Here is a 26,104-nt window from a genome sequence, read left to right as displayed (position 1 = left end):
AAAAGAAAACAAAATTGTATAAACCTAAGAAATTATTATATTATCTTATCTTTTGTCTCCAACACAGAGCAAACTGAAACCACAATTATAATTAAGTCTAAAATCAAGGAAGAAGAAAAGAAAAAAAAAAAGCCCCAGGAGTTTAGAGGAACTTAACACAAAACACCTAAAACAACACTTTATTGCCTCTCATCTTATGATATTATCATCATTATCATCCGTTAAACAAACGATCTTCTTCTTCCTTGATCATCTTCTCTTGAGTCCATCTTGTTATTAAACGGTGTAGTGACCAGCTGTCTCAATGTCAAGTCCCTTAAGCTTCACCACTGACTCTACATGCCCTTTAAGCGTATGAAGTTCCCTAAGCCTTCAACCAACAATAACAACACACAAACCCCTAATGTTAACTTGCCTTACAAGAAACCTTAGGTTTTTGTTAATCGGTGATAATAAACTTATATTATTTTTACCTTGCGATCTCAGCTCGTCTCTTAGCTTGCTCAGCGATCTCAGACAGTTCTCTGTAGCCACCTTTCTCAGGGAAAACATTAGCCGTTTCTTGATTCTGAAGACCATGTAAAGTCCTCTGTGCGAGAGCCCATTGTGCCTCTCTCTCCTCTATCCCATAGTTTTGCTTAGTCGTAAACGCAGTCTTAACACAAAAAAAAGAGAGACAAATAGATTGTGTTGGTCTTAAGAACAAGAATAACGTGGTAAACAAGTAACTAAGAAACAAAAGAAAAACATACCTTGTTGTCAATGAGATTGTTCCATGCAGTTCCAGATAGTATGTAACGGATTGCAAACTTGAGCATGTCTAACGGAATGTAAAAGACAATACTGTAAAGCCAGATAACTCCAGCCCATCCAAGCCCTATTCCTTTGATTCTAGCAAACTCCCAATCAGCCAAAACCGCAACACCAGTTGCAATCTACAAACATCAAAGTATATGAATCAGTGAGGAGATAAGTTTATGAATCAAGAACCATGTTTAAATGCTTTTACCGCTTGTGCAATCCAGAAGGCAATAAGCAAGAGCCATCCAGGCCGTTCAAGAAAAGACCAGCCTCTTGAACGTGTGACGAAGATAAGAGCTTGGCTCACTATACTGACTTGTAAGTACAAAGCAGACATCATCTCATGTTCATTGCCTCTCAAGTCTCTCACATGGAATGTTCTCTACAGAAAAACAAGACAGAGTTATGCTTATGTGATTTGAGTGAGAGACATAAAGAGTGTTTATATGTTTAAGATATATATACCGGGAAGAAGTCGGTTCTGTAAGCAGCCCAGAAGAAAACAACGGTCACTATAGCCATGTAGCCTCCAAGGACAATGCCGGTTGCGAATATCTCTTTGAGTTTCCAGCTGTCTGGTGTAGGAGAAGGCACCACTTTGTCCTTTGAGATGGTCATGATTGTTCCATCGTTTAAGATAGCAATGATCAAAACCATGAACGGCGAAAAATCGAACTTCCATATCAAAGCAATGAGCATGAACCCAAACTGTTAAAAAAGATACAAAGAGAGACCATAAACATAAAGATTATTTGATATAACATTCAAGAATATATACAAATTTTAATTACTTACCACTATACGAATGGTGATAGAAACAGCATAAATCTGTTAGAAAACACAAAGTGACATTGGTGATTAGAAAAATGTATTATAAAATAAAGTTATAGCTTAAAGAGAGGAGAGCACACTCACAGTGTAATTCTTCATTCTTTGGAAGATGGCTCTACTGGTTAACACCGCGCTGATGATAACACTAAGACCAGGCTCGGTGAGAACAATGTCTGAAGCGCCACGTGCAGCGTCAGTAGCATCAGCAACAGCTATACCAATATCAGCTCTCTTCAAGGCAGGAGCATCGTTCACTCCATCACCAGTCATTCCACATATATGCTTCAAATCTTGCAACTTCTTCACAATCTCATACTTGTGCTCTGCCAGATTCAAATAGAAACATAAACAAACAAACAAGGGACATGTAAGAAAGAGATAGAGAGAGAAAGCAAGCTTCTACACCAACCTGGGAAGACACCAGCAAAGCCATCAGCCTTCTCAATCAGCTCTTCAACGGGAATAGCAGCTAGGTTTGCATCTTTGTGATTACCAAGAAGAGAAGCTGATGGATACATGTTTGATCCCATCCCTAGCCTACGTCCAGTCTCTTTGGCAATAGCAAGTTGATCACCTATTAAAAAAACAATACAGCCATAAGAAAGCATTATAAGATTATTATATAAGAATATATATATATAAAAAGATATTAACCAGTGATCATCTTGACGTTGACACCAAGGTCTAAAGCTCTTCTAATGGTATCTGCACTATCATGTCTTGGAGGATCAAACAAAGGCAACACACCAACAAACTCCCATGGACCACCAGAGCTTTCTTTAGTCTTCTCAGGTACAGTCTGTCTCGCAACAGCTAATGACCTAAGTCCACGCTCAGCGTACTTATCAATCGCTGAGTGGACTCTCTTCCTCAGATCAGCTCTTGCATTGCACAGATCAAGAATCTGAATATATCATCAAAAAGGTTAGAGATATTACTTGACTCGCAAGTAACACTTAAATGAGATTCTAGTTACCTGCTCTGGAGCTCCTTTGCTTACACGGTGCCAGTCTCCATTACCATCAATGTACGTAAGCGCTGTTCTCTTGTCGACTGGATTGAATGGGAAGAAGTGAATCTCTCTAATACCAGCTCTCGCCTCTTTAGGATCAGCAAGCATACCAACCATAGCAGCGTCAATAGCATCTTGATTCTCTGTTCTTGAAGCCCTAGCAGCTAAGAGCAGGACCTCTTCCTTCTCAACGCCTCTTGCACAAACCTCAATCAGATTCTTGTCAACACTCAGCTTGTTTAGCGTCAGAGTACCAGTCTTATCACTGCACAGAACATCCATACCAGCCATCTCCTCAATAGCTGTCATTCTTTTAGTGATAGCTCCTTGTTCAGACAACTTGTGGGAACCAATGGCCATAGTCACAGACAAAACAGTAGGCATCGCAATGGGGATCCCACCGATCAAAAGCACCAGGAGGTTATCGATGCCGTCTCTGTACTTCCTGCGCTGGATAGGGTACATGACTATGATCTCAATGACTATACCGACCGCGATTGAGATGATGCAGAAGTTTCCTATTGCGGTGAGGACTTGCTGGAAGTGTCCCACTTGGTTTGTGCTGTCAACGAGGTGAGCTGCCTTGCCGAAGAAGGTGTGGACACCAGTGGCTATCACAACCGCTTCTATCTCGCCTTGCTTGCAAGTAGAGCCGGAGAAGACTTCTTCTCCTGGACCTTTTGTGGCAGGGAGGGACTCACCGGTTAGAGCAGATTGGTCAACTTTTAAAGCGTCGCCTTCGAGGAGACGTGCGTCAGCAGGGATGATGTCACCTAGCTTGATGCTCACGATATCTCCGGGGACAAGAATAGAAGCTTCTTGCTCACTCCATTTGCCATCTCTTAGAACCTACACAAATATTGTTACTTGCGGAACAAGAAATCTAGTGGAATAGTGAGAGGAAACATGAGAGATTGAAAGTGAACCTTTGTTTTGGGAGCAAGACCAGCCATGAGAGCAGCAGCAGCGTTTCCGGCATTGTTTTCTTCCCAAAAGCTGATGGTTGAGTTAATAACCAAAAGACAAACAATACCAACAAAGTCTTGCCAATCAGGTGGACGTCCATCGCCATTAGCCAAGGCAATGGCCATGATTGCAGCTGCTTCCATGACCCAAGAGAGAGGGTTCCACATAAACCCCAAGAACTTAAGTATCTTGCTTTCCTGTTTTTGTTTTGTGATTAGTCACTTCACTTAATATTTGCTAAGCCAGAAACTAGATATACAAAGTTAGGTTTACCTTCTTCTCCTCGAGTTTGTTGGGGCCAAAGAGCTGGAGTCTGCTCTCTCCTTCTGCTCCAGATAGTCCATCTCTGCTGCATTTCAACTGCTGGAACACTTCTTCAATTGGTATTTTCTCCTGCAGTTAATTAATATTAAAACATGAACATGATCCAATGTTTTTATCAAAAGTGAGTAATATTATTAAACCTGTTATGCAAATAAAAATAAGTGTCTAACTCTTTTTATTCATAGCAATGGTCAGGAAAATAATAATAATAATAATAATAATAATAATAATAATAATAATAATAATAATAATAATAATAATAATAATAATAATGTTTATTCATAGCAAGTCCAATGGACACGATGATATTATATTCTATGTTGAACTGAAAACGCTATAATATATGGTAAATTTTCTACTAACAGTCAAAGTTTTTTTTTGGTAAAAAACAGTCAAAGTTTACCTGTGAGAACAAAACAAACTAGCATACTAAACTATCATAATTAAAACAAAACCAAAGAAAAAAAAGTAAAACTCTGTATTCAAATAAATTAAATAAGGAAAACTAGTAGTATTTGCAATTTTTAAATTAAATACAAATTTATCCTTAATATTATTGAGAGCATATTTTATAATGATAGGGGCAAATCGGTCAATATAACATAGGATCATTAACCGAGTCCAGAAAATCAGGTGAATATCGAAGGTTAGGTTCATCTAGGGAAGTAGTTAAACCATTGATGATACTGATGATGCGATTTCCCGTGAGTATGAACAATCCAAAACGTACTAATTATTTCCAACAATTTGACTAATAACCATTCTAAGAAAACAGTTTTCAAATTAAGTAACAATAAAACGAATCATGTGAAAGTAAAAGAGTCCTACTTAATAATACTACTGCTCTATTTGGTAAGCACTTAACATAATTGATTAATTGACTAACTAAATTCTCGTGATTCTGTGATTTCAATTGACTAAACTTCCAAAATCTAGTAGGAAAAAATAAGAAATACGTGAAAGACGCCAATAAATCAGAAGTAATATGAATTTTTCATGGATTTTTATTGATCAAGATCGAATCGATGTATAAGTGGAGGAGCTCAAGCTTTAAAACATAATCAAACTCAAGCGACATATTGTTGACAAATTTACGTTTTGAAAAATTAACCAAAAGATTAAACAAACGCATGTAAAATATAAGAATTTAAATAGATAGTTGTTTAAATACAAGAAAGAGTTCATACCAAATCAACATTCTCGTTCTTGATATCCTCAAGAGAACCACCACCCACCATGCTTTCCTAGCTCTGTGCCTTCGTTAAACCCAAAACACAAAGGAAAAGTCGTTAAAATTATTCAGAAAAACTGCTGAAAAGTTAAGCAGAGGAAAGTAGCGATGATAAAGATATATTCGAGAATACCAAAAAAAAGGAGAGAAAATAAAATTGAAACGAACCAGATTCTTTGGAGAAAGAGAGCAAGTGAATGTGAACTACGTTGGCTATTTGGTGGCTCTATTTATATCCCTTGCGTAGTTATACGACACCGTTTAGGTCTCCGAGTCGTATATTTCGGAAAAGGTTATTATTCTTAAGAATTATCATCTCTTTTTAAAAAAAAGTTGACCTAATTATAAATAGATTCTTGAAAAGATAAATATCATCACTTTGACAAGAAAAATAAATAAATCATATTATTATCACTTTGACGTGTGTTAAGTATGTCATTAATTAATATTAACTCGGTCAGATTTTACTATTTGACTATTTGAGAGACCAGGTCTAGTAGACTAGTTCTGTTCCTGAATTTCATCGAGGAGGACGTTATTGTCTTGTCATGTTCCTACCTGACACATAGATATCTCTCTCAGTTCTTACGCTTTAATTTGATGGTACATACTAAAAAAATTTCTTTCAGGAATATATTAACTGATCAATATCCTCCTCAATCTGTATAATAACACAATTTATGAATACTTTATTTTATTGACAATTTTCAGATCTTAATCGTCTTTGATTAACTTGAGATTTTAAACACCCCCCCCCCCCCCCCCCCCCCCCACATACTAAAAAAATGTACTCATATATTCAATTTTGTTGAATTCAGTTGCTTGTGTAATAAAAAAGTGCGATGAGTAGATAAATATGATCAGAATAGTATCAATTTATCAACCATCTACAAAAATATACATTAACCAATATATTTTCATATATACCTAACCTGGCTAACCAGACTATCCTCACCTCATTAAGTTAAGAACGGTTGGTACAAAACTACCAATATTTTTAAATCATATCCGTATTTATGTGACAGCACTTAACTAATCTAAACCGTCTTAGAAACAATCAAACTCTTTAGAATCTTTCAATTGATGATATGTTGGTACGTATTAAATATGGAAACCGAAATTATGCAAACCAAATACTTAAAGTTGACGGCAATTTAATCTCTGTATATGTTTAGCTCAAGAAATCTAAACCATGCACAACCAAAAGTTGTGACCTTTGGATTGGTTATTTCGGATGAGTATGAATATTGAATTTTCTAGAGTGACCACCCAAATCATAATAGAAAATTGGGTATCTTTTGGAATAAAAGTCTATACAGTAACCCAATTTCTTACTAATTTGACATTAATCTACATGATTTCCGATGTAACCAAGTTAAGTACCATTATTAGGTACTGGCTGCGTTTTACTTCGAATAGTTTGAAGATTTAAATCATTTATTATATGACATGTGGGAATGCATGGGATTAGTGTGATGGATGTATGGTTCGCACAGTACTTAGTGAAATCAGTAAGATATAAATCTGTATTCAAAGTATTAAACGGTACATTCAAATGGTACAGAAGTTACATGGCTTAGCATTTTTTTCATTAACAAAATAAATTCGTTAGGAACAATCATGCAAGCATATTTTTATAAAGAAACAATCGTGCATTTTTTACGTGTTAATAAAAGTTATATTTTCTTCAACAAAAAGTTAATAAAATTTATATTATTGTGGGTGTTTCATTTTTTAAGATACAAACGAAATTATGAAAAAAAGAATTAGAAATAAGTTGGATTGTAGGATAGATCAAGCAGGCTCGCAACACATGTGGAATTATGGTTCGTACACCTTCACGTACACATTCCACTAACAATAACGTAATTACTTTGGACTTTGCCTTTGATGCATCTCATGTTCTTCGGGTCCCACGATTCTATTTCTACCTCAAGTTTAGCTCACAAGATCATCCTAATTAACTAACTAGTGAAGGCTACTTCTGAACAAAAAGACTAGCGAAGGTTACTAGGATTTGAGAACAGCCAACACTAGAAATGTTAAAAGGGCAAAACATAACGCATGATGGATAATGATATAACTAAACGAGAGAAGGAGAAAAAAAGAAACAAATGTGAGGTGGTGAATACATACATGATGAAATCGAATCGTGCATTGTGCTTTGTTGGAAGATCGTTGGACCAACGCTGATTGGGATTTTCTTGTTCTTATTCTCAATAGTAACTATATAATATAAAGTAATTTTTAGTAAATTAGAATACGTAAATATCTGAACTTCCATGATTTTTATGGATTTTCTTATAAAATTTTATATTAAAGAAAAGGAATTTATATAGTGGGGAATTTGAGCATCTCGTGGAAGGAGATATGGATGAATAGAGAATGTTGCATAAGTGTAAAGAAACGACCGACCAAACCCACTTGTTCTCTCACGTCCCTTTTATAAATTTGAAACATCTTAAAAATGTAGACATTGTAACACCAAAAAAATATTCATCAAAATTATCGTTTAAAACATATAATTTTAGTTTCTAATTTTAATAGGAAAAACGTATTTCAGTGATATATAAAGGATATTAATTATAATTATTGTTTCTGTGTGAAGCTAAACTGCATTTTGTTTTTGCTTAAAGCTAAACTGCTTACCTTTAAAAAGTATTTTTATATTCTCCATGTGGGATAGTCTGTACTATAATGAATCAATTTCTCAAAACGAATATCAAACTTTAGCAGAAAAAGTATAAGTAATTTTGGTTGTACTTGATTTTAGGATTCATTTGGGTTATTATGGCCGAGACGTGCATGGAATCTTTAAAAGATATTGAATATCGTTAAATCTTATATTATAAAGTTCCAAAAAGTGATATTTTTCGTCCGATTAGATATAATTTTACATTCTTATGAAATCATTGTAGTAAATATAAGTCTAAACCAACGTTAAAACTTAGCTCAACTGAATTGGTTTGATGTTAGTTTAACGGTCAACTAAACCAAGTACCATACCGAACACCTTGACCGCGTCGTATGGGCTTTTATTGTACTAAGACCCAAGCCCATTATTTATTTAATGGGCTTTTACTTGAGTTGAGTCTCTCCCAGTCAAAACCCCTGCGCGCAACCACCGTCCTCAGTCGGCATCGCCACCATGTCACAGCGCAACCGACGCGAACGTGATAGTGACAGACGCCGAGATAGAGACGACCGCGATCGACGCCGAGAGAGAGACGACCGTGATCGGGACCGTGAAGATAGAGACCGTGACCACCGAGGGATAAGGAGCAAGAAGTCCCGATCTCGTACTCCAGACCACCACGCTCGTCCTCCTCGCCACGCGCGCTCTCCGGAGAAGTACCGATCTCGCTCCCGCTCGATCGACCGCGACCGTAACCGACACCACAGGCGCAGGACTCCCTCCCCCTCTCCGTCGCGGAAACGGCCTCGCGAGAGCTCAGTGGAGGACGAGAAGGAGAGGAACCGGAAAAAAGCTGCGTCTGGCTCCGTCGACGAGACTGCGAAAGAGAAGAACGATAAGCAACCAAGCGAAGCTGCGGAGGAGGAGGAGGGGATGGATGTGAATGAGATAGAGATGATGAAGATGTTAGGGATTCCAACTGGATTTGACTCGACGAAAGGGAAGCATGTTGAAGGTGCTGACGTCAGCGGGATCAGGGCTGTTACCAAGCGGCAGCCAAGGCAGTACATGAACCGTCGCGGTGGCTTTAACCGTCCTTTGCCTGCTGAGCGTAACCGCTAAGCTTTCCTCAATGTTAGTGATAGTCTCTATGATGGAATAAGATCCAGTTAGAAGATATCTTTAGCTAACAACATCCTGGTGGTCTAATAGTTTACATCTTGGTGTGGTCTAGTGGTTTCCGCTCGACTAGGAGTAAACAGGGATTGATTCCCGTCCAGTGCGAAATTATTAGCTCTTTCTAGGTGGTGTGGGTCTCTAACTCCCACCTAGAGCGACCTGCTTAGCTGTCACCGGTGGTTAAGTCTCCAGGGGATTAGTCGGTTGGGTCTCGGTCCGTCTGGTCCAGCTGGACACCCTTGGCTAATCAAAAAATAATAATAGTTAGCTACTTTTTGTAGGTTTTTTACTAGTATGATTCAGCTAGCTAGGACTTTAGTATTAGCTACTTGTGTGGCTGCGTTGAAGATGAATCATCCACATTGTTTCATATGTTAGCTAAACCTATCTTGTTGTGACTCTTTGCACTCTATGTTATCGTGTTAATCACTTTGCCTCACCATTTTGATTATATTTTAAACCTATCTTGCAGGTTCTTTGTCATTATGGATTAAACAATACTCAGATGATGAGAGTTCGAGCTGCGTTTCCAAGGTAGTCTTTACCGCAATTCTACCCCCAGGCTCTGTTCTAATGTCCTTTAGAGATCAAACATGTACTCTCAGAGCTTAGAAACGTCTATTGAGTTCTTTTTTATTTGGGGGATTTTAGAATTGTTAATGTCATGAGTGTAATCTCCCCGGCTATATCTTCAGACTATGGTTTAGTTGAAATTATGCATGTTCGTTTTGAGTTTTGCGCTATACATTAGAAGGAAGCAAAGTTACATTAAGATATCGTTATGGTTTTTAGAATATTAAGAAAATTGAGAGAGATTTCAAGAGATTTTAATGCCAGAGCTTGAGGCAGATTCCAGCAGGTACAACACCACTTGCTGATGATCTCTTGTTGAGTGTGCAATCTGAGAATGTATGCATAAGCTGTTGTCCCAAAGAGGGCAGATCATCCATGAATGTCTCGATAAAAAGCTTCACAACTCTAACTTCACGATGAGTAGCTCTTAAGCTATACCATGTCAAGAACCTTTTCCGGAAACTCTTGTCTATATGCCCTTCTTGCTCTAAGCATCTGATGGTCTTGACGACGTGAACCAAGTCATTATCTCCTCCAAATCCATTTGCTACATTGGTCTCAGGTTTCTCGTTCACGGTTGCTGTTCTTGATTTGGATCTTTTGTTCCCTTCTTGCTTGCCCTTATAAGCATCTCTTCGGCAGGGTGTTACAACAAGCAACTCTCTTCCCTCTGGCTCGTTAACTTTCCTTTTTATGAGCCTCTCGTCTTCAAGCTCAGATTCTACTTCAATGTTGTCATTGTCCCCATTTTCTTTGCAGCAGCGTATAAGGGCATTGTTAAATTCATCTTCCGGTAAAGATGGATTACTGCAAAGACCACTGCTAGAGTTAATCAATAGGCTTTGCATGTTCCCAGCTTCATCTTCATCACCCTCCACCCCAGTGGTCTGGTTTTGTGAGGAAGACGGCTCCTCGGAGTCTAATATCACAGTGACTGATCTTGCTTGAACCTCTTCCACTCTCACGCTCAACTTGTCACCTAACGAGAACTAAAGTCAACATCTTCTTACTCCAAAACATAAGTACAATGTGTGAACAGAAAACTAACCTTGTCCTGAAACAGATTCTGATGGTGGTGAGACCATTTTGTCCAAAGCTTCCATTGCCAGAGAACACAGCTTTTGAACTTGAGTTCCCGAAGATAGACTTTGGACGATACCACGAGCCATCTTCATCGCGCAACCCGATAACGGACCCACATCACCCTCCAGCTTCTTCACCGCCTCGTCCATGAGTTCCAATAGATATCGATACTTCCTTGTACCTCTCAGCAGCTTCTGACCTAAAGAAACACGGTAGCAAAGAACATCCACACGTTGAGTCTCTTTCGCCACCTTCACTTGTTCCCTCCAGCATCTGTAAGTACACACACATAATATTACATTACACATCCTCCAAACGATCTACGTTCATTGTGTATATCCATCGATTCTTACCCGAGTAAGTCATTATCTTTGCCGCAAAACACGCAATAAAACCTACCATCAAGCGCTCTTCCTACTTCATCATCATCACACCCAATCCCATACCTCTCTTGCTCCAAAGCGCATTCTAAATGACAAGACACTCCACAAGCCTCACAAGTAATCCATAGACTCGGATCTTTATCTTCATCATAGTTCTGACAAACGCAGCAAGAACACTTCCTGCAAAAGGTATCCTCGGTTCCAAGCGCAGCTCTACAAGCTACATTCTCGCAGCAAATGATGTAACTGGTCGTCTTCCGTTTCTTTTTCGAGTTTTTACGGTCAGGACGAGAGGTTTCTCCGAGAGGACGAGACACAAGTTTGAGTAGGGTTTCTATGAGTTTTGGTTTGGCTAGACCAGTGTACTTCCTCTCTTTCCCCATCTCTGCACATATGATCTTCATTATCTCATCTCGGCTCCATGAGTTTAAAAGCTCTGAAGCTTCTTCTGGCTGCTTGGACAATGCGTGGATCAGTTCCCTCCTCTCGCTTACACTCAAACCTTTCTTTTTGGGAAAGTCAGCGCACGTAACACCTGCAAAAGCCAAAAGCACAATCCTCTAACCCTAAAATCTCTTCAACATAATCGTATTGCCAAGTATAAATGAATAAGAATAACAAAAAAAAAGTTATTATGACATGTTTGGGTAAAATTTATTCACAATTTGTCAAGAACAACCAATATATTCACAATGGCGATGAATCAATAAGCGTATACGATCATGTTTCAACAGTTCTGATGAATTAAAACGACGTCGCGTTAATGACCTAAAAGCATATAAACGCGTCGAACTAGAACAATGAGAAGACAAAAAGACATTCACGTCGACAAGAAGAAAGAAGATGACGTACCTTGAAATGAAGAAGGATCTATGTCTTCTGGACCCACAGTACTATCAAAACGCCAATTCTTTGAGAGCTGCAGATCAGATTTCAGACAAACACGAAGACAAAAGTTAAAAAGATTCTATGGAAAAGAAGCATGTAAAACATGTACTCACGCTCCGCAAGAACAAAAGAGATCGATAAAGCTCAGATTTTATTTTCCAATTTTTTTTTTTTCAAAATTAGAAGTTTAAACAACCAAAAGGAAAACCCCATGAAGCTCTATTTGTCTTAATGTGTATGTATAAGACAAGGGATTCGAGGAGGACACGGTCGTTAAGCTCTAGGAAGAACAAAACATTGAGAATTTTTGTGAATTAAAAAATAAATACCAGAAAACTAAAAAACTAAAATAAAAGTAAATAAAATGAGGATTGGTTCGTTGTTTCACCGAATGAAAAACTTCCAACAACAACATCGAACAAAGAGAAGCTATTTACCGAAGCAGCTTGCATTTTTTTTTTCCTTTGTGTTCTTCGTTTTTTCTTTCTTTCTTGGTTATTTTTTTTTTGTAGTTTTGTGAAAGAAAAAGGAGAAATATATTTCCTTTGCTGGTTCTCTTGACCAACTCCTTTTGTAGGTGTTATACTAACACAAAACCCTCTGATGAAGCTTGTGCTCTGAAAGGTTGTCTTTTTTTCTTTTCTTTAGAGTTTGGTTTTTCTTTATTTAAATATAAAACGAAAAAATGATGTAAATATCCAATATCTTCACGTGGTTTCGAAGATATTATATTTACACGCACATGCTTTGAATTGACTGGCAAGTGGCATGCTTCCGAGTGGATATATATGTTAGTTAGTATCCTAAGATATTATTGTAACATATTATAAGAATATTTCTATGCATTCGATGAACTAACTGTAGAACGATTTGAGGTCGAAATAACATTAACATTTAGTTAGTAGACATTTATATCAGAGAAATTCCGTATTGACCTAAAAATGTTTTTATCATAAATATAAACTTTAAAAATAAAAATGACCAAAATAAACTTAAATGTTTTATTAAAATAAATAAATATACATTTATATTCTTAAAATTAATTAATTTAGACATTAGGGTTTAGAGTTAAGAAGTGGGGTCTAGGTTTAAAGTTTAGGATTTAGGTTTAAAGTTAAAGGTTTAGGGTTTAGAGTTGAGGAGTGGGTTTTAGGGATAGGATTTCAAATTTTTAAAAATAAAATAAAATTAAAAATTTTAAAATAAAAAATTCAATTTTAGTCATTTTAGTTTTTGAAATCAATTTTTGTGACAAAAATTTAAAAATGACTATTCGAGAAAATTGTCATTTATAATATTCAGTCTATAGCACTTCGTAAATAATTAATGAGGATCTATGTTCGTCGAACATCTACCAATATATATGCTCATATAACTCAATAATACTAAAATTTTAATAGAATTTAATTATTTAACTAAATATATTTGGAAAATCTTAAACCATTTATATACAAACCCTCTCTCCTGCTTTTATGTTCGTTGAGTATCTACCAATATATATATGCTCATAGTTTGAAAATCTAGTCACTATATTTCACTCATTCTGCAAATACTTTAGAAGTTTAATATTTAGATATATGTAAGGAGAATTGCATCCAACATCAATCAAACAAATTATAATTCATCCACTAACTAAAAACCCTGTTTTTTCAATATACACTGTACACATTATAGATTATTGCCATATTACCCTTGCAATCAACCGGTGAAACCTACTAACAAAAATAATTAAAAAAAATATAAAAAACTTTTAGCCACATCTTCTAATCCATCACAACCACCTCCACGTCTCTACTCCACCACCTCTTTCCAGTGTTTCTCTTTCTTCTTCAGATTATCAAAAAAATCATACATTTTCTACTGTCACATAATTCTTCTCTTTCAATACTTCACCAAAAGAACAATCAATTGTTCTAAAGAAGAGACAACAATGAAGTCATAGACGGTGAGCACACACAACAACTCTTTCATTTTTTTTCTTTTTTTAAAAATCAATTGATTCTCACAATCATACTTTTGTTTTCATACTCTGTTTTTTTTCTGTTTTTGTTTTAAAGATCCAGTGGTGAAGAACAGACAAGAACAGACAGCGATGAAAGCATAGACGGTAAGCACACACAAAAAAAAATTCTTTTTTTTCCTCTTTTTTTTCCTTAAATCAATTGATTCTCACAATTATGATTTTGTTTACATACTCTGTTCTCGTTTCTGATTTTGTTTTACAGATCTAGAGGTGAAGAACAACGACGGCGAATCGGTTAAAGCATCATCGTGTCGGGAAAAAAAGAAGAGATGAAGATGATCTCTATATGGTGGTGAACGAAATGAATGTGTATCAGCCTGTCTAAAAAAAGAAGAATTGAAGAAGATGAATTCGTCGTCTATACTATATTTGGTGAAATGAATAGTATAGTATATATTTTTAAGTACAGCTACTTATGTACGGTTACCATACTATTTGAGACATATTTCTATACTACTCCTTAAAAAAGTAATAATATGTCATGTTTTTAATTTTGATAGGTCTCTTCTTTGTTAATTTGTGTGATTGATTGTAATATGAAATTCATTTTTCGAGTGTTGGAAAAATTTGATTATTTGGAACATTCGTACTATACTACTTAGACTATATGGAATATAAGATATGCAATATGCTAACCAAGTAAATGTGATTTCAAGTGTTAAATATTGGAAAACAATGTATAGATTGTATTTGGGTTTATAGGTTCCTGCCTAGGGTTTAGATTTACTAAGTAAAGGTTTGTGTATAGTAAACCATATTATATACATTCTATTTGGGTTTATACTTCCTTGATTAGGGTTTAGCTTAATCTATTTATTTAGGTTTAGGGTATATTTGGATTAGGGTTTAGTGACTAGAATGTAAGGTTTAGTATTTAGAAGGTGAGGGGGTATGGTTGGGGTGAGCATTAACTTCTTTCATGCAATCATAGATATTTTATAGTTTCACCAATATGTACTATGTTATTTATTTTGTTCCATTCTATTTGGATTTTGCGTTTATATTTGGGTTTAGGGTTTATATTTGAATTAGGGTTTAGTGATTAGAGTTTAGGGTTTAGATTTACTAAGTAAAGGCTTGGGTATAGTAAACCATATTATATATATTCTATTTGGGTTTATATTTTCTTGATTAGGGTTTAGCTTAATCTATTTATTTCAAGTAAATGTGCTTTCAAGTGTTTAATATTGGAAAACAATTTATAGATTGTATTTGGATTTATAGGTTCCTGGCTAAGGTTTAGATTTACTAAGTAAAGATTTGGGTATAGTAAACCATACTATATAAATCTTAAACTCAAATAACTAATTATCTTTTCTTTATTTATCAGTGGTGTGTCTTGTATAGTTTTCAATAGAGGTTTGAGTGAGATATAATAGTACATGCGTAACCAAGATAGAATAGTATACACGCAATCTGGTAAACATTAAATTCTTCATGCATTAATCTTCTTTTATTTCTGTTTATTAATGTGGTAAAAAATTAAAGTGACGTGGTTCATTTTTCTTTTGTAAGTTATGCAAATGTCACATAAATTGTGGGCCACATAAGTTGGTGTCAACATCACTCTTTATCATTTGTCACCGATAAATACACATATTTCACATGGACGACGTGGACTTAATTTTTTCCCTTCACCTGCTACTTGTAAGACAGAGGGTTATAACCAGATGAAAGAAAACACATTTGTTACTTCCCTAATTATGTCAAAATCATTGACCTGCACTTAATTAAACTACCAAAACTTAGATATCTCGCAAATTCTCCCTATATGTAATACTAATAACAATGTTGCTATATATTAACATTTTTGTTGCTATCAAAAAATATAAACATCTTAATCTGCCCATAAAGACGGTCAGTCCAAACATCAGGGATGTTTTTGTTTTGGCCATACGACCGTGTTTTCTTGTAAGCATAGCACAAGTGATTTCTTCGACAAATACTATAAATGGATTTTCTTAGATAAACAGAGTAAGAGAATACATTCAATTAGATAGTTTATGTAAGGATATGCGAAAGCTTGATTTGAAATAGAATTTTTACTGCTAGAAGTTTAAAGAAATGAAAACGACAAGTCCCTAATATAAAAACCGACATAAACAAACTAAGAATGGTGGTTTGATGGTTTATGAATTTCACATTTTAGTTGATAGGTTATGGTTAAGGTTAATGTAATTGTTTGTGCAGTAATGACTGAGTTTTAGAAGCCGGAAAATTCAACTATTTCAAGTGTTCAAATACTAGTCGTGTATGTAGTATAAGAAGTGATACACAAAACGAAGCTTAGTTGCTGATTTGGAGACTAGAGTTGAACTAGAAGTTATTTGGAGGCTAAGAATCCAAAGATGTATCCTGGAGAAGGAACGCATAGTTGTTTTTCTGTTTCATTACCTAGATAAAAACCCCTCTTTCCATTTGTGTAGATTAAGAAATTTGTGTATTCTTGGTGAGAAAAAAAATTCCAAAGAACTTTGTATAAGATTAGAGACTATTTCTTCCTTGAGAAATTGGTTAGAGCAAACTATGAAATGTACTGAGTAGAAGTAGGTTGTGGAGTGCTTTGTATTCAGCATCACTGTAAGAATAAAAAGAGATTTAGCATAAGTGTTTTTGGGTTCCTTGTATGGGAAAACAAAATATAAAGGAAAAAGGAACATGATGGGTTCTTGGATCTAATATTAGATCACTGAACGTATTTCTTCCGTTCCCAAAAATAAGATTTTCAAGAGTGTTCACACTTATTAAGAATATAATAAATATTTACCATTTCTACGCAGGAAGCTGAAATTTCTCAAAGATGATTAACAATTGATGTATCTGTATATTGTTATTCTATTTTATATGTATATTTTGGTTTAATGGGAAATCATAACTAAATGTCTAAAAACAATACACTTTTTCTTTGTAGAAAAAAATCTCATTGTTATGTGGTGTAGTACTTCTTCACGTAGTACTACTCCTCTATAAGACTCTTCTTACACTTTTAGACATTTAGTTATGATTTCCCATTCAACAAAAATATACATATAAAATAGAATAACAATATACAAATACATCAATTGTTAATCAGCTTTGAGAAAGAATTTCACAAACGCGTAGAGCCTAAGATCAATCCAAGTTTGTAAGCTGTATTGTCGATCAAAAGAAATATTAATTTAAGGGTTTATAGTATGAGCCGTTAATTTGATGAAACATTTTCAAATTTTATGTCGAAATTGTAATTTAGAATTTTAAAATGTGAATTAATGTACAAATGGGATAAGATATGTAGTAAATACAGAGGCATATGTATTAGATAATATGGGTAAGTAACTCGTAAAATCAAGAGTCTTTATCATGATTCTTTCCTAGCAAGATCAATATTCCCAACACAGCACTCGAATCCTTATATACGTAACTATTGAAACAACGCTATGATGACAGCCAATGACTCCTCCTCTCTCTATTTCCGGATCCGAGATTGCTTTGCTTTGTTTCTCCTTAGCTATGCTCTGCATACTGTCGGTGAGACTTCCTCAGTCGTTATTTCCATCTAACTGGAAGGTGTAATCTGGTATGGGTTAGGCTCATGTTTATGGGTCTCGGGGTCTATTGCTGGAGCACGTAGACGTGTGGTCCTCTCCCTCAATGTCGAGCTTTCTCGAAATCACTTTCGGATAGCTCAAGTCTCATCTTTTCGAATTTGGTGTTTCTTGTTGGTTTCTGAGTTTGAGTAGAAGATCTAGAAGTTTTGGTCAAGGAGTCTCTTCGTTTAATTCTGTTTCATGGCTCCTTGAATTTCAAGAGGAAGGAGTGAGGCCTCGAAGTGGTGATACTGGCAGTATCATACTGCCCCTTCCATTCAACCGACTTGGAGGGTGACTACGGTGTTGGAAGTCGAGCGCTATTAAGCTTTGGTGGTTACTGTTATTTTGTCTAGGACTGGATCGTGGCATCGAACGAGTGTCCCAGCTCAAACTTAGAGGACGGTCTTTGAGCGGGCCTATGTGTTGCTTCTGAGGAATGGTCTTTGTTCAGATCACATGTTGAATTAGATTCTTGCTCGCGTAGTTCGTCGTTGTTACACTTTTGTCCTTGGATCTCTCATTCAGATACGTCAATATTGTATTGATGCTTCTACTCATGTTCGCGCTACCAAGCTAATAGATAAAGTTTTCGACTGTCTTTTGCTTCTACGTTATTAACATAATTTTCATGGAACCAATTCCATAGGTTCTACATTCTATTAATCATTCTTCGTAAACTTCGACATTCATTTCCATGAAATAATATTTACCTTCTTAGAAAAAAATATATTCAAATCCTTCAGAAGTATTATGTAATATGCAAGTATTATGTAAAATGTATGCATGAGGCTTACTACAATTAGGGTTGCAAAAACCACTGGGCCGGGATACAGTACTAATGTTTAAAGTAATCCTTAGATCCCTATGGTTCTGAGAAAATATATATTTTCTCGAAATGTTCATTTTTGGATAAAAAGAGTGGAACACATTCAAAAGAATTTTCACTAATCATGGGGATTAAATAAAGCTGGATAATATACGAATGATAAGTGGTGGGACTCTACACCGCATTAGGACAATAATTTGATGGGACCAAACCAGTAAATTGGCTCACCATTGAATATGATTGGCGCTGGTCTCTACTTTTGATTCAGAAAATTGATGATTGGATCCCGTTTTTAATCTTAAAAAAAGAAAATTTAAGTTCAACGATTTTAGCCTATTAAAAGAACAAAAAGAGAAAATATTAGAGAAAAGTGAGAGACTTTAATTATACATTAGGTTGTGTAGTTTTGTTTTTACTATGGATACTAGGTTAAGATCTGCGCATGAACATTATATATATAAATTATTTTATATATTATATGCTTATAATATATTATGAGATAATAATTTTATATTGAATAACTAAAAAGTCTTTATCTACTACTTATATAATTAAATTGGTGCGAACATATAAATAAATTTTATAAATCGAAAAATATGTTTTCTATTTGATATGATATATAATTAAATTTAAATGATAGTAACATATATATGGTATATTTTAATATTAATATTTATTAGATGATGTTTTTTGCTCATATTTATTTTTTTATCATTTGTATCTATTATAGCAAAAAGTCTAAATTAGTGATAACAAAATTTTCACTGTGAGATTAATGGTTTAAGTAATTTATAATATTTTAAGAAATTAAGTTGTCAATATTTTTTCAAAATTTTTATCAAAAAAATGTTCAAAATAAATTTCAAAATTAAGATATTTATGTATTTTATATGGCATATAGTTTAATTTAAAATGATAAATATATTTATATATCTTTTATTTTTGATACTTATTAAATGAGACTTTCAACTTATATTATTTTTTAATTATTTGTATCATGTCATAACAAAAAATTTAAATCATAGATCACAAAATTTGAATGTGAAACTTTTAACAGTTTTAGTAATTTATACTCGTTTTAAAAAAATCAAAATATAATATATAAATAATTTTTTTAATTTTTATTATATGGTTACTATGATTTTTTAATTTATTTTAATAGCTTAAAATTAAACAAATATAATTATAATACACACTTACTTTTATCAAATCTTTATTATTCAAAATCATTAATTGTCATATATACTTTAGCAACATTAGACAATTCCGTAATCTTATTTAAGGAAATAATGAAGCACATTAATAATGTATTTATTGTGGTTTAACAAAAAGCTTATTATATATTTAGATGGACCAACCTATTTCTTTAAAAATTCTAAGAATCATTCTAGTGATGACACGTAGCTATAAAAAATGTTGCAATGCTTCGCAAATAATATATAGGGGATATGGTCAACCTCTTTAAGCGTAATCAAATTACATCACAATTCATGAGCGTGTTTTTTTTCCTTTGAAATAAAGGCTTACTAGATTTTGATCCGCGCTTAAAAGCGCGGGATTTTTTTATTAATTAACTTATTGTTTGTTAGTTCACTGATATGTTTAAAGCTACGTGTTCGGTTTCGATTCAGTTCTTTTTAGGGTTTTAGTTCGGTTTTGATTCGATTTTTGATTTTTGATTTTTTTTATTCAAGAAATATAGAAACTGTTTTGTTATTCATGTCACAAAATTTTAAAATATTTTATTTAAGGTAAATCTTAGAAAATTTAGGAAATCTAGTTATATCACCTATTAAATTGATTAAATCATTGTTAAAGAAATATATAGTAATATATTGTTAATATAAATCTAAGATAAGACCAAAATATTAATAATCAAGTGAAAGGATCTAACAACCTTTTATAAATAGATTTTTCAAGATTGCTTCCCTTTTAATAGTATAGATGTTAATTTCTGTATAGTCTTCAAATTTATCAACAGAGGCGACGTTATGATTTTGAATTTATATTCTCCAGTACTCCTCGTCAGCTTCTAAAAAAATAATATTTTAAAATAAAACTAGATTTTGATTCGCGTTTTGAAAGTATAGAATATTTTTTTGTTGATAAACTTGTTTATTATTTTGGATGTTGATCATATTTTTAGATATATTTTACATTTTATGCAATATTTAGTAGTTAATATGGTAAACTATAAAAAATAGTCAATTAATGGAAATAGATACGAAGAAAATGATGTATTTATATTTAGTTTTAATATGTGTAAAACACAAAAATGCATCTAGGAGAAGAGGTAGTATATTTTCTTTTGAGTGTCTTGCAAAGTTTTGCTAGATTATAAATTTTCTAATGTATTCGACTACAATTAACATTGATTAAACTTTTCTCAGAGAGTGAGACGCTCACTTTTTTGAGTTTTTTTTTTGACCGGATAACTGTTCACTTATTGTGAAGCTATGATCGTATATATCGCAGTATATTGTTTCTTATAATATATTTTGAAATTTATTTTCAGTTTGCACTTGACATTTACAAATTACAATTATAACATAACTTACATGTGTTAAAAAAACATAACTTACTATTAAATTTTGTTTAATATTCTAAAAATCGTGGGTCATTGGGTAATATACACGTTAATATAAAATAGATACAAACGTTAACGCAATAGAAGCCTAAATGAAATGGAAGCGTACGTTGAAAAGTATCCTACAACATTTATAGGATGAGCGATGATGAAATATCTTGAGCTGTGGTGATGAATCTTCGGATGTGATATAAACCTCGCTTTAACCTGAGCTCATCCTTTCTAGTAAAATTTAACATTTACACCAAAAAAAGAAAAGTATCCTACAACATCTTATTATCTTAATATAATCCAAAAGGTTAATTTAGTTGTTATTAGTTCTAACTACTAAAATACAAGAAATTGGTCTTCCGACCACAATGACAACATTAAGTGAATCAACCGTATGTATATTATAGTAACAAACATTTCAATTACCACAACCATCTAAAAACTTTTATCAGACAAATGCTTTACCCTCAACTATGTGACTGTCATTGCATAGGAAAAAACCCAATGATAATGGCCCAACTAACTCTGGCATATATATATATATATACGTGTATGCAGTGACTTGCAAATTGTTAAGATGACAATAGTGACGTACAAAAGGATGGCAAATTCAAGTAAATTCTGACACGTCTTTCAAAGAGAAACTTTAGGCTCACATACGGTCTGCAAACTTTACAACGAAAAGAAACTATTTGTAAAACGAAGGTGTGTGTTAAAACAAAATGGAGTGGTGTAAGTGTAGCATCAAATGAAAATACCAATTCGCTTACAAGCTATGTTCTGTTTTGAGAGAGGGCAACAATTTGCTATGGATCAAATTTCCAAGCCTTTTACTGTCATTATTTGGATGAGTAATTGAATTTGGAGAATGAATTAAGAACATAGAGGTATACCGACTTCACGTTAAACAGAGACATATATAAGATAACAAAGTTACTAGTTACCAAATGTATATATTTTACATTTATATAATATGTTGCGCATTCTCAGAGACATTATAATGACACAGAAATATGGCGAAACAATGCCATGCAGACTAGATTTAAGTTACTTGAAGATCGATTTTTTTTCATTTATATACACATCGTTCCACCTTCAATAATTCATGTTGTCCACACAAAAAAAAAGTGAAAAAAAAAAAAGTAAATAGAAGCTCTGAAAAGAGAAAAAGGAACCCATAAAGCCATTAAACACAAAGAGTTAGTACTGTCAGATCCCCGCAAAATTCTTGGTCAATAGACAAGCATAAAAGTGAAAAAACTTGAAAATATCTTTAAGAAAACTACTTAAATAATCTAACAAGAGAATATCCCATTTCAAACAACGCCGTTCTTTATTATCCTACAACCTTTTCTTTGGTACTCACTAAGATAAGTTTGAGAGCTCATTCCAATCCAAAAACCGGAGTCTGCAAGACGGAGAGATTTGACTTGGCAGTTTGGTACGAATTTGAAGTGTTGTTACTTATCCAATTTATGTTCCCACCATATCCTTCGTTACTGTTATCTACCGTTGAGGGCAGAGGAATTGCTGAGACAGGACTTGATGCAGCTGAATGATTGTTATTATACCCTTCTGACTCAACAAACCCACCACCAAAGTTGTTTCCTCCGTCTTGCATTACCGGCATAACAGTAAACCCCGGAGAGGTGCTGTGAAGGTCCGAACCAAAGGTTGCTATTGGTCGGGTCTCGGTTTTCAGGTTTGGCGGGAATCCAAAAACGTTGGACCAGTAATGGGCAGCTGGGTCTTGTTTGATAGGTATTCCGGTGTGGAAAAAGGCTCCTTCATGGTCATGAACCGGTGTTGCCGCGTTGAAGGTGAGTGATGGTGTGGTCAGAGATGGAGGATCAGATGGAGATATATCAACTTGTTTGTCAGGTGCTGGGGTTACTGGAGATGGTTTAGGGTTTAGTCCACCCACGGGGAGGTTACAGCTAGCGATCGACTTGACATCATAGCGGCTGATATCAAAGTTGGTTACTGCATTTAGCCCTCGGAACTTAATAGCCGCTATATCATAAGCCTCTGCAGCCTCCTCTTGAGTGCCTGAAGATGCGAGTTAGATGCTACAACAACCTTTTTTTTTTATCAGACTCATGAATATACTGAAATGGGACTCACTGAATGTGCCAAGGTAAAGGTCTTTGTTTCCCGCAACCCTTCCAATTCGTGCCTGCCATCGACCATGCTGATGATGTCTGCATTATTGTTATAATAAAATCAAATTATTTTATGAATATATCAATTAAATTGATAGAACTAAATATATATGAAGAACGAAAAAATCAACAGATTATAATTTAAACGGACCTAGTAACACCTCTGTACATGGAGGCACCCCTAGAGAACCCACTGCTTTTCCTATAATAAATAAAAATGTAATTTGGTTAGAAAATATATCTGATTTTCTTTCAACAATAATAAGAAAAACATATCTCAAATGAATTGTTACCGTCTCAGAGAAGCAACGAACTCTTGTCGAGTCATGTGTTTCATCTCTTCAAGTTCAGGCTCATAATTCGATATCTAATTACAAGTATTTCTTGAGAAACATAGCAAAACATATAATACTATATCGAAAATCCTATAAATCTATAAAAAAAAGAGAGAGAGAGAGAGATTTACCGAGAAATTCATAGTAGTTGTAGGACCCCAATACTTAAGAGCTGCAAGATCATAAGCTCTAGCAGCTTTGTCTTCCTTGTCATAACCACCTGAACATAACAAAATATGTTTTCAAATTTATATAAACTTGAATGAGAATGATAACATTTCAGAAGAGAATTTAATCGAAAAGGGTGAACAGCAGTATATATATGATGACGAAATAAATTAGTCATGAGAATTTAATGAAACTCACCTAAATAAACTGCAGAACATTTAAGAATCATTACAAATTTCAGATCGCCCACGGTTGGGTAATGATTCCAAGTCAAAGATGCAATGCAAACACACAAAATTAAAAACGACGTTAGATTCTGGCCGTGCCATCATAGGTAAAAAGTAAAAGTACATATTAAAAAAAAACGCATTATAGTAAACATCAACTTAGCGCATTATAGACGAAAGTGTACCTTGTCTTCCTTTTCTGCTTTGGCCTTCTCTTCGGCAACTGTTATCCCATAGATGAGCTTCGTATCTTCCAGTCCATCTATGCCTGTTGCATTACTTCACTAGTTAGTTAAATATCATCATTGCAATAAAGACATGCATTTACGTATTTAAGCACATACTTAGTACGAAGAATGTTAGACTATCGTCTCATTATTTAAAGACCAGAAATAATTGGTCAAACGCACCTTGTGACCCCTCTATAAATCGAAGTACGTTGTCCGAAACTCTCTACATTCTTCTTTGGCGTCGGGGAAGCCTCTGTGGCAGTTGGAGGGTTATGTTGTTGTTTTTGTCCGCTAGATACTTCCGATGAATGTCCACCTGAATAGTTCCCGAGGAAGCTAGCAGCTATGGATTTGAGCTCGTAGTCATAGATCTCGGCGGCCGACGGAGGATGACGTGGCTGCTCTACGTTAGAAGAGAAGACAACGCCGCCAAGAGATTGACCTTGTTGCATTTCTCCTGTCGTCGTCGTTGTGGCTCCACCGCCGAGGAAATTCTCGAGTTTTGGACCGCCGGGGTACATGGAAAGAACCGCTGTGGCATCGCTGCTGGAAGCTCCCGGTGACTCATCGTGCCGGTGAACTGAAAATTGATTTCATTTACGAGAGGGTATTGTCGTAAATAATGTTTTACTTTGAAGGGGACAATATCTAGTGAAAGATTCTATACAAAATAAAATAGGTATTAATATTTTTTCTTTTGTGAGGTAGATCTAATAGACTGGAGGAATTATCAGATTTGATTTGACTAATCCACACATAACAAAAAGGTAAAACAGATAAATATAAGGAGTAGGTTAGATATGAAACGTCTAAATAAGTAAAAAGAGTTCTATTTAATCAAAAAGGGTGGTAAGAAACTGGTCTAAGTGCAATCGAACACAAAGTTGGTATGTCCTAATTCATACAAACTTGTAAAAGACAATAAACACAAAACAAAACCCTACTTAGATCGAGATAGAGGGAGGACCTGGAGTTGTGGAGAAAGCTTGAAAGAGAGAAACGTGAGAAGGGTGAGGATGATGATGATGATGATGATGATGATCAGATGTGGAGGTGGCGAGATTAGGGTTTGAGGAAGAGTTGAAGTTATTGTTGTTAGAGAGAGAAAATGAGAGCCAGTTCTGGTGGGAAGAAGATGAAGAAGAAGGAGACAAAGAAGAATCATAGCTAGAAGAAGATTTGTTGTTATTGTTCTTCATCTTTGGAAATAGAGTTTTTTTTCTTTCCTTGGGGACTCGTGAAGTTTTTTGGATGGGTGAGAGAGAGAAATAAAGAGATTATCTCTGCTGATTTCACGACTTTGGGAATAGTGGAAGGTTTCTCGTCTTTTTAACTCTTCCCTCTAGGGTTTTGAGACTCGAGAGATAGATAGAGAAAGAGAGAGGACAAGACACAGATATAGAGGTCAAGATGAGAGAGACGAGTGAGGAAATGTAAGAGAGAGAAAGCACGAGCGTCGAGACTATGTGCTCTATATTCGGAAGCTAAAACTAATTATTTTGATAAATCTTTTGGTAAGGAATCACATGCAGAGACCACGTATCATATAAAGTCTAATTAGAATGTCGCATGTATGAGCATTTACATAAAAAACACATACTTTATATTTACGCATCTTACAATTAAAAGGAAAAAGATTACGATCTTCATTACATAACGTTTCCAATAAAAGGATTATTGGTACATATTTTTAGGCTGATAAAACATTAGAAAATGAGTCCCCAGTGTTGTCACCGTATGCTGCAGAAGAGTCAGCGAGTCACATTTCTGTAAAATGTTTATAAGAAAAAAAACAGTAAAGAGGAAAGAAAATAGTAATCAGACAAAGAGAGAGAGGAAGACAGCAAAAGGGCAAGTGGAAGCTTTTGATGGGATGAACTGGGCGGCGACTGATCTCACGTCACTTTCCATCTTTTAAATTTCAATTTTAGTCGTTTTCATTTATTTTATTTCTCTTTTGTGTTTCTTTAAAATTTGTGTCGTGGAAGGACGAACGATCTACGTATTAACATACACATACGGTGAATGTTTGAGAAAATATATAATTAATTATTACATATATATTAAATGTATGCAAGTT

General features: G+C 34.7%; 4 protein-coding genes and 1 long non-coding RNA gene across 6 annotated transcripts; 2 read left to right on the top strand and 3 right to left on the bottom strand.

Moving 5' to 3' along the window:
- Positions 1-66: 66 nt before the first annotated feature.
- Positions 67-5,447, bottom strand: LOC103851779 (ATPase 3, plasma membrane-type). Its single transcript, XM_033286013.1, has 14 exons — positions 5,334-5,447; positions 5,122-5,190; positions 3,884-4,003; positions 3,571-3,807; positions 2,609-3,493; positions 2,287-2,536; positions 2,042-2,206; positions 1,717-1,955; positions 1,597-1,629; positions 1,267-1,509; positions 1,010-1,183; positions 753-935; positions 474-655; positions 67-370 (listed from the first exon to the last, which is right to left on the bottom strand). Exons 2-14 carry the CDS (start codon positions 5,170-5,172, stop codon positions 277-279), a joined length of 2,856 nt encoding a protein of 951 aa, XP_033141904.1. The 5' UTR covers positions 5,173-5,190; positions 5,334-5,447; the 3' UTR covers positions 67-276.
- Positions 5,448-8,266: 2,819 nt separating this feature from the next.
- LOC117132192 (U4/U6.U5 small nuclear ribonucleoprotein 27 kDa protein) lies at positions 8,267-9,715 on the top strand. The gene is made up of 2 exons (XM_033286017.1): positions 8,267-8,934; positions 9,452-9,715. Exon 1 carries the CDS (start codon positions 8,314-8,316, stop codon positions 8,920-8,922), a length of 609 nt encoding a protein of 202 aa, XP_033141908.1. The 5' UTR covers positions 8,267-8,313; the 3' UTR covers positions 8,923-8,934; positions 9,452-9,715.
- On the bottom strand, positions 9,702-12,597 carry LOC117125640 (protein VERNALIZATION INSENSITIVE 3-like). 2 transcript variants are annotated; one of them, XM_033286015.1, is made up of 5 exons: positions 12,344-12,597; positions 11,871-11,937; positions 10,989-11,553; positions 10,601-10,908; positions 9,702-10,531 (listed from the first exon to the last, which is right to left on the bottom strand). In XM_033286015.1, the coding sequence occupies exons 1-5, from the start codon at positions 12,356-12,358 to the stop codon at positions 9,807-9,809; spliced, it is 1,680 nt and encodes a 559-aa protein (XP_033141906.1). In that variant the 5' UTR covers positions 12,359-12,597; the 3' UTR covers positions 9,702-9,806. The 2 variants fall into 2 exon arrangements, with proteins under 2 accessions (XP_033141906.1, XP_033141905.1); XM_033286014.1 differs by having other exon boundaries at positions 12,295-12,411.
- An 879-nt stretch (positions 12,598-13,476) lies between these two features.
- On the top strand, positions 13,477-14,512 carry LOC103851713. Its single transcript, XR_629822.2, has 3 exons — positions 13,477-13,851; positions 13,964-14,013; positions 14,132-14,512. It is a non-coding gene; the product is annotated as an uncharacterized LOC103851713 (long non-coding RNA).
- A 7,437-nt stretch (positions 14,513-21,949) lies between these two features.
- On the bottom strand, positions 21,950-25,448 carry LOC103851711 (AP2-like ethylene-responsive transcription factor AIL5). The gene is made up of 9 exons (XM_009128590.3): positions 24,992-25,448; positions 24,205-24,604; positions 23,980-24,062; positions 23,766-23,774; positions 23,531-23,619; positions 23,358-23,431; positions 23,216-23,266; positions 23,027-23,103; positions 21,950-22,951 (listed from the first exon to the last, which is right to left on the bottom strand). The coding sequence occupies exons 1-9, from the start codon at positions 25,221-25,223 to the stop codon at positions 22,287-22,289; spliced, it is 1,680 nt and encodes a 559-aa protein (XP_009126838.1). The 5' UTR covers positions 25,224-25,448; the 3' UTR covers positions 21,950-22,286.
- Between the last annotated feature and the right edge of the window lie 656 nt (positions 25,449-26,104).

The sequence above is a fragment of the Brassica rapa genome, chromosome A02 (genome assembly GCF_000309985.2).
Source record: "Brassica rapa cultivar Chiifu-401-42 chromosome A02, CAAS_Brap_v3.01, whole genome shotgun sequence".
NCBI classification, from domain to species: Eukaryota; Viridiplantae; Streptophyta; class Magnoliopsida; order Brassicales; family Brassicaceae; genus Brassica; species Brassica rapa.
Note: the sequence above shows the minus strand (reverse complement) of the source record. Positions and strands in the feature narration are given on the sequence as shown.